Source organism: Rhinolophus sinicus, chromosome 1, assembly GCF_057876585.1.
Source record: "Rhinolophus sinicus isolate RSI-liver-muscle chromosome 1, RSI-T2T, whole genome shotgun sequence".
NCBI lineage: Eukaryota > Metazoa > Chordata > Mammalia > Chiroptera > Rhinolophidae > Rhinolophus > Rhinolophus sinicus.
Window position 1 is genome coordinate 204,562,213 of NC_142501.1, and position 17,305 is coordinate 204,579,517.

Here is a 17,305-nt window from a genome sequence, read left to right on the forward strand (position 1 = left end):
TGAGCGTGCGCGTGCACAGGCGGGCTGGGCGAAGAGGCGGGGCTCCAGGGCTAGCGAGCTACAGAGGGGCGGAGTCGGTGTTAGGACGTAGATGAGGGGCGGTGATGGAAGCGGGGCTGGGGGAAACCCGGGAAATGGGAGGACACAGGTCGCTCTACAGCAGAGGTCTAACTGTAGAAGTGAAGTCACCTCTAGTGAGTATTTTTCATTCCTGTACCTTTTTTGAATTTTTTTCGAACTTCCACCTCGTCAAGGGTGCAACACTAAGCCTGGGAGAGTTGGGGGTGATAGGCCCTCTTTGGCTTCCACCTCCTTTAGGTAAAGCAGAGTTGCATCACAAACTCAGTACACTCTCCAAAATTCATCTATATTCACCTCAGAAAGAGAGAAATCTTTGTATTCACTTTATAGTTCTTTACCCATTCCAACAAGATCAAGATTCAGTTTCCACAACCCAAAAATTCAGTCCTAAAACCTGGCCCTCAACCTTGCGTGCGAATGGAGGGGGCCTCTCTGTGCTTCAGAGGGGACCATGATGCAGAGCTGTTGTCACTATCCCTCTTCAGCGGAGTCTGTTTCATTTTGTTTCTCTGCTGCTTCTGCCAGGGATAACTTACTTCCTGGCATAGCCTCATTTACTTTTCTCTTTTTTCAAGGACCACAGTATTTACATTTGCATTTGTCTAATGGGATAAGGGAGAAATAAATTTCACAGCCCTCCCCCCCAAAAAAAAACTTTTATCCTTACTGAACAATATTATTGACCGTTTGGGGATGTAAGATTTAGTCATCCATCAAACGCTAAGTTTACAAGGTGTTTACTATGTTTTTCTGTTAGAAACTGTGGAGTACAACAGAATTTAAGTGTCCCTGGCCTCGCGGACTTTACTATCTAGTAGAGGCAAGATATATCATGACTATAAAAATAGAGTTCATACAGTTATATACACGTATGCTCCAGTTACATACACATTCTGCCCCCTTCTTTGCTTGACCAAGACTTTGGTCTGATGCCTTGTCCTCCAGGAAACACTGACATTCCATATCTGGGTTAGGTGTCCTCCCTGTGCTCCCAAAGCAGCCTGTCTCAAAATGCTTATCACCTGTGTGTCATTGTCTGTAACCCCGAGGCATCTTGGGAGCCATGGCTTTCATCTCTGGATTTCCAGTGCCTAAATCTAGAGTCTAGACTGTAGCTGACACATGCACAAAGTGTTCATGAAATGTTTGAATGAATGCATGATTAAGGTCTAAGGGACGTAGCATTGATAATTAAAGAACAGGATAGTTCCCATTTATGGCCTTCAGATGATAAATGCAAAAATTAAAAAGAGCTTGAAATGAGCCATTGAAATGATAATAAGAAGGGTGTAGATGACTGAGGAGACCATCGGGATATGGAGGAGTGTGTGGGAGGGTTTTGGCTTGGCTTGGGGTGTAGGGATCAGGCCTTCCTGGAATAAAAGGTGGTTGTAAAAGACAGTGATGCTGGATGAAAAGATTTTGAAAGGCTGGAAGAGTTTATTATAGATGTGGGAGTCAACATGGCCTCAATGATGTTCTTTGTAGAAGCGGGCTGGGGAAGGGCGGGGGAGGTAAAAGCTATGTTTTAGTACGATTGACAGAGATTGGAGTCAAAGGTGGAGAAAGACTGAACCATGTGGGGGAAAGTGGTGCTTCAGTGAAAACCTATGCATTGTCCAGAAAGTGTGTGGAGACTTCTCTGGGTTATCTGATTCAGATTTCAGGGAAATTCTTTCACAACTCTGAAAATTGTTACGCAATGCTATAATACAAGTTTTGTGTACAGATATACAAAGTATATTCTGTCCAGTAGAAGTTCAATTGACAGCACTCTCTCTCCTGTGGAAAAGCCAGTTTTGTCTCCACCTGCACATGCATTTCAGTATGTCTCATCTGTAAGTGTGTGGGTTCTCAGAATTCTCTTTTGAACTAGTTCTAATAACTATCTGTTTCATGAGTTAAAGAAAATCTTTAACATGTATTCATTTTTATATATGTATAAGAGTCATGATTTTTAAATGGTTGGAAAATTATCTTTTAACAGCAGGTAAGCTGGCTGGAGGCATGCATTTTTGATGGAACTTGTGAGATGACTCCATTTGGAAAAAGAAAGGCAGCATCAGCGAGATACAGTTTATGAAAGTGGGAGAATATACATCACTTCCCCGTTTAGGGCCCTAACACTCCTTTCTTGCTTAGCAAGGGAGAAACCGTGAAGGTGATGGGAGATGGGGCATTTCATTATAAATGTTGACTCTGCAGTAGCAGTGGGACATTGTAGGGGAAAGCAGATGGAGAAAAGTCCGGTGAGAGCTTGAGATGATGATGATGCAGATTTTCACAGGGTGAGTTCAACAGCCAGGAGTCTGATGGTGTCTCTAAAGGAACCATCACAGAACAAGAGGAGCAAAGGGAAAGGACAGAGGCTGTCGAAGACACTCTTGTCAGGAGATGGAAGAACTTGAGAAAGAGGCAAGGTAGGGAGTGGCTGGAGAGGCAACAAGAGACCTAATCATATAACTATCGATGAGTAACAGTCATTTAGCAATTCCTGGGTCACCCTGGGCAGGCTAATATTCAACACTGCTTCTAGCTGACATGTTTAAAATATCAACTACAACCTATATTTTCTAGCTTCTTTTGCTGCTAGGGAGGTTCTGTGACTAGGTTCCAGCTAATGGGAGGGAATGGAAATGAAATGTGCAACTTCCAAAGTATGGCCCTTCTTCATCTAGTCATTCATTTAAAAATATTTTTTGAGCATCTACTGAGGACCAGGCACTATTCTAGGCACTTGGGATCCGGCAGTGAACAAAAGAGACAAAGCTCCTTGCTTCTGTGGAGCTTATATTCTAGTGGGGGAGATAAGCAATATGATACGTGATTGAAAAATACAGTGAATGTTGTCAAGTGCCGTCTAATGGAAAGGCAGGGATCTTCAATATGGGAAATGGCACATCAAACCTTAGTAAGAGTGTTGACAACTTTCAACTTGATGGGAGCAGTCAGTGGAGTGTGAGCTACGGTTGAGAGAAGGTATGTTTTAAAGTGAGCCGTAAATCATGGATCACGAACAATGCGTTAACATGAAGTGGACAAATGGTTTTATCCTCCATCATGACAATCCTCCATGTCACACATCGCTTCTGGTACGGGAATTTCTGTAAAGAAAAACATTATGGTGTGTCTTCATCCACCTTATTCACCAAATCTGGCACCGTGTGACTTCTGGCTCTTCCCCAAAGTCAAAATGACCATGAAAGGTAAACATTTTGAATCGATTCAGAATATTGAGGCAGCCACGACAGTGCAACTAAAGACACAAAAGAGGACTTCCAGAACTGCTTCAGAAAGTGGCAAGAACAATGGGATAAGTGTGTTCGAAGCGAGGGGGGAATATTTTGAGGGGGATTAATGGTAATATATTTTTTACTGTAGTAAATTTAATTTAAACATTCACCATACTTTTTATCACACCTCGTAAATATAATGAATCTATCGCTTCTCGGCCTTTTGGCTAAGATCAAGTGTAAATATAATGAATCTAAATTACACAGTATGTTAGAAGATGATACATGCTATAGAAAAAAGGAAAGTAGAATAGGGTAAGGGGGTTGGGAGCAATCAGTGAGGGTGTGTGTGTTGCAGTGTTCACTAGGGTGGTCAAATTTTAGGCCTCAGGGAGAAAATGACATTTGAACACAGCCTCAAAGGAGGTAAGGGAATGAGCTGTGTGGATATCTGGGGAAAGATCTTATCTGGCCCAGAGAACAGCCAGTGCAAAGGCCCTGAGGCAGGAGTGTGCTGGGCTGGCATCTTTGAGGAACAGCCAGGAGACCAGTGTGGCTGGGGTAGAGCAAGTGAGGAGAGCAGTAGATAAGATCATGGATGAATGGGGACAGGGAATGCTGACCACGTAGGACCCACGGGCCACTTTCAGGACTTTGATTTGTATTCTGTGTTCAGTGAGAGCCATTGGAGGATTTTGAGCAGAGTGGAACACATGATTAACTCGCAAAGTATTACTCCAGCCTCTGGGCTGAGAATAGTTTATAGGAAGCAAGGGTGGAAGCAGAAAGACCAATTAGGCGATTGCAATAGTGGAGGTAAGAGTTGACAGTGGCTCATATCAGGATGCTGGAGGGGAGGTGTAGAGAAATTGTCAGATTCTGGGTATATTTTTAAAGTAGGGCTATCAGGACTTCTTCATGGACTGGAGGTTGATGTGAGAGAAAGAGGAGTCAAAGATGACGCCAATGTTTTTCCTGAGCAACTGTAAGAAAGTTGCTATTAACAAGGATGGGAACTAGGGTCCCATTTACTAGGATGGCTATGAGTGCGGAAGGTTTGCAGAAGGCAATCAGGGTTGTGAGGTGTCCCTCAGACATCTAAGTGGAGATACGGAAGAAGTAGCTTGAGATACAAATCTGGAGTTCAGGAAGTAGTTCTGAGCTTGAGATGTAAATTTGAGAGTACCTAAAGCCATGAGCCCATGAAAGGAAAGAGTGTAGACAGAAAAAAACAGTGAAGGACCAAGGACTGAACCCCCGTTTCCTTCAACACAAAGATGTTGGAATAAAGGACTAGCAAAGAGAATGGAATGTAGCAACCAGTCAGGCAGCAGAAAAACTGAGAGAGAAGTTCCTTGAAAAAAACTTAAGACTTCTATAAAATGACAGAGGGAGGATTCCTCTTTCTCCTCTCCCCTTCCCTCTCACTGGAATGCAGCCTTCATGGTAGGAGTTGGAGCAGCAGTATTGTAATCCACAAGACATAAGGAGGTTGGGTCACCAACAGCAAGAGGAAGTGAGTCATTTCTGGACTGCTAACATCCTGTTATTTTGTTTAGGCCACTGTTATTTTGACCTTTGTTATAGCAGCTGAACTTGAATTCTAACTCATACACACAGATAACATTACACAGATAACATACAGATAACATAATTTTGCTCAAAATACGTTTTTAATTCCCCCACTCTGGTTTCCAGCTGGTGAAGTGTTTCCCACTTTTTATTGGTTCTCATTCTCACTTGGTTTGCTTTTTTCTTTTCCAAACTGAACGAATTCTTGTGAGACATATTGGAAATGTTAAACTTCAGATGATAAAGCAAATCACTATGCCATAGCATTATTTGATTTCCTGTGATGGTGAGAAACAGAGAAACTGTCAAATGAGCTGGTCTCAAGGTGGGGGCATGGTCTGGCGCTGCTCCTTCAAACTTGCACACTTGTGAAAAAAAAAAAAAAACACAGAGAAAAATAGCATCATGAGGATTGTTTGATTTTTACTTGAGGACCTTACGTACTTTAGGAAGAAAGACAGTTTTGGACTTTCTTAAGATTATGTATGTGGCCCTCATATCATCCAAACACAAATACTCCACTTGCAATCTTATCACGTTCCCTGGTGTAGTTCCAGCTCCATGCTAATGCTTGCAAAATCCGTATCGTTCGCCTGGATGACTCACCTGAGCTCCAAATCTATACATCCAGCTGCCAAGTGCATATTTCCACTTGGATGTCTCAAAGTCCTTCAGTCTCAACTTACGTAAAATGTTTTTTCTGCTGCTGCCTCTTTCCTTAATCCAGGACTGCTTCTCCTCCTGTGTCCTCAATCTCAATTAAAAGCAGGACATCCACCTTGTTGCTTAAGCTAGAAATTTAGGAGTCACCTTTACATCTTCACTTTCCCTCATTCTTCAGGCCAGTCCATCACCAAGCTATCCTGATTCTCCTTAAATAGCATGGCAGTTCTCTGCCTCTCTCCTTTGCTTCAGCCGCCAATGGAGGACAAACCACCGTCAGCTCTCCCCAGTGTAGGACAAGTGCCCCTTGACTGGAGGGCATGCACTAGTAACTGAGGAGGAAGCAAAGAGCGAGGTCAGACGCAGGTGACTTTACAGCGTTGGTGGTAGAGCCAAATGGCTTCGCTTCTCCCTATTAAACAGAGAATGAAGGCCATGCTGAGAAGGAAGTGCTCTGAGATCAAAGGACTTTGTGATCACACAGGGTTGGGAAATGCGTCTTCTTAATGCAGCTCCCTAGGTATTGGCACATTACAAGTTTAGAAAAATCCTAGGGTAAAAATCTGGTCATATTCTGGGGCTCGAACAAATAAATTTATGGGGTGAAGGATTAATTTTTTTGCTCTCAATATATATTTCTAAACCCTCCCCTTCTCTCCAAGCCCCACCCCTGGGAGAACAATTTTCTCTCACACCACTTTGGAAAGCTCTGAAATAAAATGTAGCCATAGTAAGACATTCACGGACCTTCACCACAGGAGGATACATCTCAATTTAAATATGTGTAAGATCAGAGTATCATGATCAGATTTTTAGTACAATCTCCTAATATTTAAAAAGTATTCCAGTACAATTTAGTTTATGCACTAATTATGCCAAACTGAGATTGGAACACAAACTAGCATTCTTACCCGAACATTTGATTTATTGTAAAGGTAGTACCACAGGGCTGTGGACAACCAACAGTCTTCTCAATAAGTAAAGCCCTTGGATCTGGAGAAATGAAGCTGGGTAAACTGGATAGCCATATGGGAAATAGTGAGTTTTGACCTTTGCACCACATCAAACACAAAAATCATTGCCAAGTCAGCGTGAAAGGCAAACAGTAAAACTCATAGAAGATACCAGAGGAGGCGATTTTGATGAATCTGAGGTAGGCAGACCTTCCTTAAATAGGGTACAAAAAAAAAAAAAAAAAAAAAAACCCACAAAACCCCACAAACAATAAAGGAAAAGACTAATAAATTCAATTACATTACGATTAAGAAGTTCTGTTCAAGAAGAAGAAATTAAGAGAGTGAAAGGCAAACCATGGGGGGACAGGGAGGAGGGGGAAGATATTTGCAATTCATGGAATCAGCAAAGGATTTTATGCAGAATAAATAAAGAAATACCATAAATCAGTTACCAGGAGACAGTGCACTAGAAAACTGAGAACTAAAGCCAGACTGCTCACCTTAAGGTTACCTCACGGTGTGACTTTGTCACATTATTCAGTGCTTCTCTGCCTCCATTTTCTGATCGTAAAATGGGAATAATAGTATACCCACTTCCTAGGGTTGTTGTGAGAATTAAATTCATCCATAAAGATAAAACACTTTGAGTAGAGCTTTGTACATGAAAAGGCCGAACCAAGGTTAGCAATTATCGCATGTCCTCTGCATTTTCAGAGGTGAAAGCTTGATACAGAGAATTTAGTGTACGTTCATCATCAGAGTGACTGTCATTGATGTACCTGACGTGCCATGCCATCCCGTTTCCTATTACACAGAAACCGTGTGTGCGAGTGTGAGGTGCAATGCCATTAAATATGACCCACCCCTCCGTTGTAACTGAGAGGCATTCCTGCTTAACCACCCAGTACCTACAAGGATCTCGGCTGTGTGTCACCTTTATAATACCCTTACATAAAATCGCAGCAGCAATTGCATCATTGTGCAATTCACTGCTTCTACCAGTGTTACATTTGGACAGTTTTCTTACAGAATTACTGGAGAAGACAAAATTCCTAACATTTTAGGCCTACCGTGTGTCACTGTTCTCCCCTCTGGGTGGCAGAGACTCAAATTCTAGGTACCCCGCCCTGCCAGGGAAGCACCACCAGGCAATTTTCTCCAAGTTGTGCCCTGTTTCAACTGGATTTCATTGGCATCACTTGGGTAACAGAAGCGCTTGTAAAGCCAGCACATCTCTGGGGCTGGTCTAGTTCATCCCTCTTCACTCCTTGGACAGAGGCCTGCCTAGGCGGTGGAAGGGGTCATTGGTCACCACATCCGCATCTCTGGGTGTGGTTGTGACACGTGTGTAAGATACACCTGGGGTACATAAAGGTGTGGATCTCCAGATCTCACCCAGGCCCCAGAATGTGAGTTAATCATTTACATTTTTAAAAAGTTTTCTGAATGAGTTTGAAATTTGAGAACTGTAGAAATGCATGTTTCTGCGTGCCAAAGAATCTAATTCTGAAGTTGGAAAATCAATGCCCAATTCGAATGGAATACAGGTTGTGGAAGTGGAGGCCAGTTGAATATGGAAGGATTAAATTTGAGGAAGAGGAGATAATGTGAAGTGGGGGAAAGAATGCCCGAAACATCATGAGCGCTCCACATGTTGGCGTGATTTTCCCAGAGCTAAGGGAGTGTCTTACCTTGCCTCTGAGAAGTGAAATACACAAAAAATAGATTTATTTCATCTTTTTCAATTCTTCCAATGAATACAAACATAACTCGAAGTTTCTATATCTCAAGCATTCTGTTTAAGATCTGGATACTCCTCATCTCTAGGGAGTGTATTGATCAACCTATTGATCAGGTCATTCTTAACTTACAGCGGGACCTTCAGGCGGAAGGTCCTCCTAAGCCAATGAATTAACAAGTCTGCCTTGGTCATTCTGGGTGCCATTCACTCCCACTACGGTTAGGTAGTCTAGAACACCTAACCTCAAGTACATGGAATTGCCTGAGGGTTTTGTAAAAGTTCATTTTCTGCTTCAATGGGTCCTCCATTTCTGACAAGTTCTCTGGTGATGCTGCTGATGCTGGCCCATGGACCACACACAGCCTTGCTTGTTTAAGAAGCACTGTCTTACTCGTGGCCTCCAGAGAGGCTTTCCTGAGACTCTGTGGTCAGTGGGTATCTCTGAGCTGGACTGCTGATGAGGCAGGGAACACCCCGCACGGGCAGTGCAGTACTGGACCTTGCCCTCAGCAGCTCCTGATGGGAATGCTGTGTTGGCTGCGGGGAAATCAGAAAGATCCTCTTCCTTTCATACCTGATTCAGCTCTCAACTGTGAATTTTTAAACCAGATAGTTCTTTCTCTGGGAACGTGAACTTGATTTTTGGCTTGTCTGCCCCCACATCTCTCCTGAACTGTTGGCAATAACCACGACGGACCTTAAACATCGACTAATGGCTCAGAGGGGGGGTCTGCATCCCATAATGATCATTTCTCTTTATTTTTTCAATGATTGTCTTGGCTTTCAGACCCATTTGAGCTTTCTGTTCTTCAGACTCCTCTGGTCTTAGTCACCTTTTTCGGCAGAAGTCTCACCGGGGTGACTGGCCTCCCACTCCCTGCTACCCCGTCATCCAGCCTGGGCAGGGAATCCAGTCCTGCTCGCTTATAGAACTGAATCTCAAAGTCTTTACACTTGAACATTTGATCCCACATGCCTTTTATCTTTAAATATCCTTGCATTCTTCTGCCTCCATTAGCTAAGAGTAAGGAAGGTTAATCATCTTCCTTATTCTCACCTCTATCAGGTCTGGGATCTTCCTTCAATAACCTGAACTTGATTTTCGCGGAGAATAACCTTCCCTTGTATATGAGTGACAGTCCTGAGACATGCTGTAGGGTACAGTTGGGTTTTTTTGTTTGTTTGTTTGTTTGTTTGTTTGTTTGTTTGTTTTACCATGAAGGTCTTTGGTGAATAACTCTCATTTCTGTGTTCAGCAGTTTGTTCATCTCTATATACTTCCAAAAAGACAAACTGTTCTGAGTAGTTGAGGTTTCGAATAAACTCCTTTCTCTAATAAAATACCACTGACTTGAAAAGAAAGTATTATTAGATGCCATGTGTCAAATGCATGCCTTCTACAATTTTTCCAATTGCAAAATGATTTCTTTGATTCCAATTTGGTCTTCACAATTTGGGTTAATTACATTTAAGTCCTTAACCTTTTAAACACTGTATATTTCCCATGCACCACCCACAAACTTGAGTACATCAGTAGTTCAGTTTCAAACTCACAACACACACACACACACACACACACACACACACACACGCACAGAGGTATCTACCTTTCTTTTTCTCCTCCCCCTGCAATAGATTCTTAGTTTTTTAAAGCTCAACAGGTAATTTTTACCATTAGTCAGGTTTGGAACTATTGAGATGGTTCCTGTGTATGAATATGTGTATATAGTATGTATCTATCCATCTCTCCTGTTTTCCTTATTCCAGAAAAGATTTAAGGCATTGAGTTAATTAAGTACACAATCTTAGGAAATCAACCATTTAAGAAAATAAATAAAAATATCAATAGTGATTTAATATGTATCTGATTTTTCATAGCTTTGGGTTTTCCAAATTTACATAGCATGTGTTATTATAATGATAACCTTTAAAGAGTGAAACTTTATGGATAAAAAAATTCATCCAGTCAGGATTGCCCTGTCTGTTTTTATACTTGGTGAGTTACCAATTAACTAAATGTTTATTTTTAGAACTCTCTGTTCCCCCAGAACACTAAAAGGGAAAACTTTCAACTGCTGTGAATTTACAGGTTACTGGTAAGATGTAAGACTTCTGAAGTTCTAGCAGTTTCCGTCCTCTCGGGTCCCGCAACACCCCCTGAGAAATGATACCCATAATACTTAGCCAGCAATGTTGTATAAAATATAAAAGAGGCTTTCCTTATTCGATTGAAATTTGAATCTAGCATAGTAGAATGAGACTAGATTTGAGTTGGAAGAACCATTCAAGGTCCCTGTCTAACCAGGTCACCGCAGGGCTGCTTCCCCCTAGTGGTGAAACGTGGTCATACCACTTCAGTTTTTTAAAGTGCTCAACCTCAGAATCATAGTTTAGAAACATTAGGGATTTATTTCTCACAGTTCTAGCGTTTAGAAGTCTGACCTCAAGGTTTCAGCAGGGTTTGTTTCTTCTGAGGCCTCTCTCCTTGGCGTAGATGGCTTGTGTCTTCACATGGTCTTTCCTCTGTGTGTGTCTGTATCATAATCTCCTCTTTTGATAAGGACATCAGGCATATTGGATTAGGGTCCACCCTAAAGACTTTGCTTTCATTTAATTATGTCTTTAAAGACCCACATCCACACATAGTCGTCATGTTCTGAGGTACTGGGGACCAGGACTTCTGCATAAGAGTGTTAGGGGGGGCACAGTTCAGCCGGTAACAGCCCTGTTACATTTCTGAACTGGCTGAGGGCTGTCTTCCTTCTTCCCTTCACTCTGTGACGCGTTCCTATCTGGCTCCTCTGTCCACATGGATCTTTCTAATATACAAGTCTGATCGCGCACGTTCCCTGCGTGTAACCCTTCAGTCAAGCCCACGTTCCTTCACAGGACACAGGAATCCCGCTTGGATCTGGCCCTGCCTCTCTCACCTTCCTCAGTTGTCTCCATACTTCATGTCTCTCACTTGACAAGATGCTAAAATGCTTCGTGACCCAGCCATGCTGTTTCTCATGCCTTTGCTTAAGTTTATGCCCTCACCCCAAGACCTTTTTCTTCACCTGGTTCCTTCAGACCAATCACAGCTCTGGCTCCCAGAGCGACGACGGCACGTGAGTGCATCTCTGGCCCTTATGGGACCGAATAGGGCAAGAGCGATTACGTTTATTTGTGGAGAAGTTTGTTAAGGAAATGATGATCCACATCTGCCTCAAGAAGCTGCTCCCTACACCTCAGGAGGTGTCAGCAGCCCTGGACCCGGTGGTCTGTGTGGGCCCCTGGGCAGGTGAAGCTTCACGATTTTACATACAAGGTCTGACAATTAAGTTTGTGAACTTGCCACCATGCGCTTACATTGGCAGCACAAACAGCTCGGGAAGGTTCCATAACCTTGGTAGATCAGTGTTTCACAGCTGTGCTTGTGTCGACATGTAGTGGTGTCTTGCTAAGTGGCGTTCATTATTGTTGTTGCACGTTCTTTTGTGCCATCGTGGGAATGTCTGAGCTTGAATTAGAGCAATGAACAAACATTAAATTTCTTGTTAAACTTGGCAAGAGTGGAAGTGAAATCAGGAACATGTTAGTCCAAGTTTATGGGGATAATGCCATGAAGAAAATGGCAGTGTACAAATGGATTAAACCTTTTTCTGAGGGGAGAGATCAAGTCACTGATGAAGGTAGTTCAGGGCGGCCAGTAACAAGCAGAACTGACATGAAAATATTGCAAAAATTCATCGAATTGTGCATCAAAATATTTGGCTGACTGTGAGAAGCCTAGCAGACCAAGTAAATATCAATAGAGAAACAGGAAAATCTTAGCTGAAACTATTGACCTGAGAAAGGTGTGTGCAAAAGTGGTCCTGAAGGAGCTCTTGCATCACGACAATGCACCAGCTCACACGGCACTGTCTGTGAGGGAGTTTTTAGCCAGTAAACAAATAACTGTATTGGAACATCCTCCCTACTCACCTGATCTTGCCCCCAATGACTTCTTTCTTTACCTGAAGATAAAGGAAATACTGAAAGGAAGACATTTTGATGACATTCAGGACATCAAATGTAATATGATGACAGCTCTGATGGCCATTCCAGAAAAAGAGTTCCGAAATTGCTTTGAAGGGTGGACTAGTCTGGCATCGGTGCATAGCTTCCCAAGGGGAGTACTTCGAAGGTGACTGTAGTGATATTCAACAGTGATATTCGCACTTTTTCTAGGATGAGTTTGCGAACTCAGTTGTCAGACCCTGTAGACAGCCTGATTTCTCCCCGCTTACGGCTGGCTATATATGTAGTTCCATGTTTATATACATTTTTGCTTAGACTCATACCTGGGAGGCTGGTACTGACTGATGGAGATATTAATGTATGTTCCCTATTTCCAACCCTTTCTCTTTCCCCATTCCAGCGGATGGCAGGCCCCCTTTCTCCTGGCCTCAGGAGAGGATTGTGGCATTGTGGAAACAGAAGGGCTGTCCCCAGTGGCTTGGCGCTTCTCTGGGTGTTCTAGGTTATGATCACGCCCAGTACAGCTGATCAAGGGTTCAATCAGAGAAGTGGCCCTGCTTTCACATTTTAGCGAATTGCAACCTCATTGTAGTAGCTTCTCTAACCCATCAAAGCTTTACAATCACATTGCTTAAGCAGTTCCATGCTAGCAACTTTTATTGGAAACTTTACCCTCACTTCAGCATGTGATAACTATTAATGATTTTATTTATAAAACCCACTACTGCTTGCAGTGTGACACTGTGTCAGGAACCCACTTTGTCCATCCCCCAGCCTCTTGTTATAATCAAATGGAATGTTTGTGTTTCTCGTTCCTGGTCTGTAAACCTCCCAAACAATGTCCTATTCATCTTTGTATTCTCAAGACCAAGACTGGACACATACTAGTAATGATCCCAAAATATCTATTGAGGGACAGAGCAGAGGCATCCGAATAAATATTTGGAAATATTTTCAGTGAGAAGCTTTTGTTACTGGGGGAAGGGGAGGTGAAGGTACAGATGAAACAAGATAAGATATGAGTTGATCCTCTTTGAAGCTGGGAAGTTGGTAATGGGACTGCATTATAGTAGTCTCTCTGCTTTTAAATATATTTAAAATTTTCCTTAATAAAAAGTTTTTTTAAATGCTCTATTTGTTTATAAATGGGCACGAGAAACAAGTGTTAGTTCTAATGAACCAAGCTGTCTCAGGAAAGGTTATTTTTTGCATTTTGTCACAAGGCTCTTAGTTGAGGAACAATGGCAGTGACTTTCCACGTTTTCTGGTAGGAAGTCCAGAAGAGGATGGCATGTTGTGGCTCGCCTGACATTGAGGTGATGTCACAGTTTCTCTGCGGTTTCTCTGAGGGTAAAACATTTCTTTAGCAGCAGGAGGGGAAGAAGGAACAGTTGAGTAACAAAGTGATTACCTTTTGGTTCAGATTTTGTAAACAGATTAGTCTTTAATGATGGCCTGAGTGAGGGTTCATAGGAACTGGTGAGATTGTCTCAAATGTCAGACCTGGAAATTTCCACTGCAGGGGGATGTCCTAGGATTTGATACTGACATAGCCATTAACAGTTACAAAGAAGAAAACTACATAGAAATAAAAACAATAGGTTTGGTATTTTTATGTGAAGGGGAATGAAAACAAGTACATAATGTACATTATTTGGGATGAGGGATATGATGATGTTACAATTTGTACAAAAGTTACAATATTGGGACTTAACGCTACAACATGGCGAACCTTGAAAACATTAGGCTAAGTGAAAGAAGCCAGTCACAAAAGATCGCATATTGTATAGTTCAGTGTACATGAGATGTCCAGAATAAGCAAATCCATAAGACACGCAGTAGATTAGTGATTGGCTAGGGCTTGGCTGAGAGGATAGTGCAGCGCGACCACTAAATGGGTACATGGTTTCCTTTTAGGGTAATGAAAAAGGTTCTAAAATTGTGGTGACATTTATGCAGTTCTGCATATTCTCCAAAAATCATTGAGTCATCCCCTTTAAATGATCAAATTTATGGTGTGTAAATTAATTTTCAATAAAGCTATTGAAAAATGTTGGGGTTTTGAGATAACAGGATTCTTTTTTTTTTTTTTTAAGTCTTATTACATCATGAGGTAATTCATTATGTTATCTTGCCCATAAACAATACACAATTTATTGTCGCTCATAGTAAAAATCTGGCAAGGATACATCACCTTCATCAGTGTTAATAAATTATTATCAAAAGAAATTCCCAGAGAATATATTTCTGATGAACTTCAAAACTGAAGACTCAAAATGAAGTCCAGTTTTTCACTAAGTGCTTGACAATTAAGCGCCTAATGACACAAAGTATGTTTGGTTTTCCAGCAGATGATACACAGTCTGCTGCTGCCATCTTCACTCTTTCCTTTGCTGCTTTGTCAGAGTCCTGTTGCTCGTCAGTCCTTCGGGGTGGGTGGTCAGTGGTCCCTGACCCCGAGTGGGAGTTAAAGCCTCCTCTAATACATGAAAATGTGGAGTTGACTGCCTGGCATATAGTAGGTGCTCTATTTAAGATTAATCTGAATATATTATGTAGCTTTAAACATCGTAACCTTTTAGAGTGAAAGGAAAATCAGAGGTCATCTTATTCAAGTTTGTTATTTTACAAATGAGAAAATGAGGTTTCTAATTTTTTTTAACTAAGAAGCCAGTAATTAGAGTAGATGCTCAGGGTTTTTATGAGGATGAAATGAGATCATGCAGGTCGAGTACTTAGCACAAACCTGGCATGTGGCAAATACTCAGTAGGGATCGGGCCTTATTCCTGTCAAGTTGTGACTCTATTTGCTGGCTAATTGGTGGCATTGCAGTAGAAAAGAAAATGAGATCACGTGAGCAAAAGAGGGCATAACACCTAATTTTCTTGGCAAGAATTTCATGTGTGTCATAATTACGTAGGCTTCTTATAAAGCTCTACTCTTGGTTTAACAACCAAAACTAAAGGGAGAAGGAAGAGGAGGAAGAAGAGAAATCTTTCACATATAGAAATGCATCTAAAATGGGCACATGGACCTCTCCAGCACCATATCCTGAGATCACGGTTCACCTTTAGATCCCATGTGCCTTGCCTGGTCTCCTGTCCTTCTCTGATTTCCAGAGATATACCTGGCATAATACAGAGATGTTTGAGCTCCATATAGGTGATGTAGGTGAGCACGCACTCCCAGTGAGAAGTTTCTAAATTGCGATGCTAATCTATTAGTAACGATTAATAATAATATGGTATTTTGTTCATTTATTTTATATCTAACTCTTTTCAGGAAAATTGTGGAAACAGTAAATACTGGATTTGAGTAGCTCTGTTGTGGTAGGCAGGAAAATGTTCCCCAAAGATGTCCTGGATTATCTGTATGGGCCCAGTGGAATCACCAGGGTCCTTATAGGAGACAGGCAAGAGTCAGACTCATCACCTGTATGATGGAAGCAGAGGTTGGAGTGATACACTGCTGGAGGGAGCCAAGGAATGCAGGCGGCCTCTAGAAGCCAGCAAAAGCAAGGAAAAAATTCTCCTGTAGACTTTCCAGAAGGAATGCAGCCCTACCAACATCTTGATTTACCCCAGTAAGACCCATTGTGGACTTCTGACTTCTAAAAGTCTTAAGATACTATATTTGCGTTGTTTCCAACCATCAAGTTTGTGGTTATTTGCGACCACAGCAATAGCAAACTAATAACAACTGTCACTTTGGATTATGTTGCAAACTTTTGCTAAAGCATGTATTAGTTCTCATGAATCATCAACTTCTGCACGGTGACCTTATGATTTAGAAAATGGAGGTGTGTTTTTTTTTTAATGAAAGGGCTAACATTTTAATTACACACTTTTAGAAGTATGAAGAATTGTTTAATTCAATTTTTGTAGAAAGAGAAAGAAGTATATTTGTATCTTAACTCTGCTGTTATTTGACATGGAAGGGTTCTTGCTATCCAAAAGTCTTTGATTAATTGTATTTTGTTGGTATATTTCATTAATGAAAATTGTGTGTTATGGACTGAAAGTTTGTGTTCCCCCAAAATCCTGTGTTGAAATCCTAACCCTCAATGTGATGTATTTAGGAGGTGGGACTTCTAGGAGGTAGAGGCCATGAGGGTGGAGCCCTGACGAATGGGATTAGTGCCTTTTTAAGAAGAGACTTGAGAGCTTGCTGTCTCTCTCTCTGCTCTCGGCTATGTGATGATACAATGAGAAGACAGCCATCTGCAAACCAGGAAGTGGGTCCTCAGCAGACACCCGATCTACCGGCACCGTGATCGTGGACTTTTAGTCTCCAGAACTGATAAATAAATTTCTGTTGTCTAAGCCACCCAGTCTGTGGCACTTAGTTATGGCAGCCCCAATGGACTGAGACATCATGTATTACTCAGAGTACACAGAGTGAATGTAGAGTAGGACTTTGTTTCACAGATAACTAATTACTTCTTTGAATTCCTGCTGAGTTTCATTGGCTTTGATACATGTAGTTAGTTTGACTAATAATCTATGAATAAATGCTTATGATAGCCATCTTTAAGGGACATGTGAAAATTAATCATCTTTATCATACTCTAACCAATGTCATAAAATAATGTTATGATGAACGTTTGGACACTACGTGGATGGGGATAGGGCACTGTGAGCCCATTAGATGCCTTGGTGAGCACAAGGAAGTCACCATCTCTGGAGGAGAACGCCCGAGGGTTCAGGCCATGACAAGCCTGGGGAACATGGGCTAGATCTGAGCAGTTACCCCTTGGGTGGCGTGCAACTTGCACAGCTGTCCGCAGAAGTTCTGAGAAAGAGCCTTAGAAGCCCTTCAAGACAGGCAATCACGGTGTAGTGGGAAAATGGTGGCCTTGACATCATACAGATGAGGGTTGCATCCTTTCTCCGTTATTTATTAATAATGTGGCCTGAACAAGTTACTTAAATTCTCTGAACCTAAAATTGCCCGTCTGTAAAATGAAAACAGTAATGTGTGTCTTGAACAACTGTTGTCAGAATTAGGAAGTATGTAAAGTGCCTGGCCCACACTAGATGGTGGTCGTTGTCACAAA

The 17,305-nt window shown here is 41.8% G+C and overlaps 1 protein-coding gene across 1 annotated transcript in view; it reads left to right on the forward strand.

Annotated features, from left to right (window-relative positions):
* Nucleotides 1-68: 68 nt before the first annotated feature.
* Nucleotides 69-17,305, forward strand: part of QDPR (quinoid dihydropteridine reductase) — a 49,283-nt gene continuing 32,046 nt past the window's right edge. The window contains exon 1 of the mRNA XM_074321676.2: nt 69-194. Within this exon, the coding sequence (XP_074177777.2) occupies nt 105-194 (90 nt within the window). The 5' untranslated portion in view covers nt 69-104. The remainder of the gene's footprint in view (nt 195-17,305) is intronic.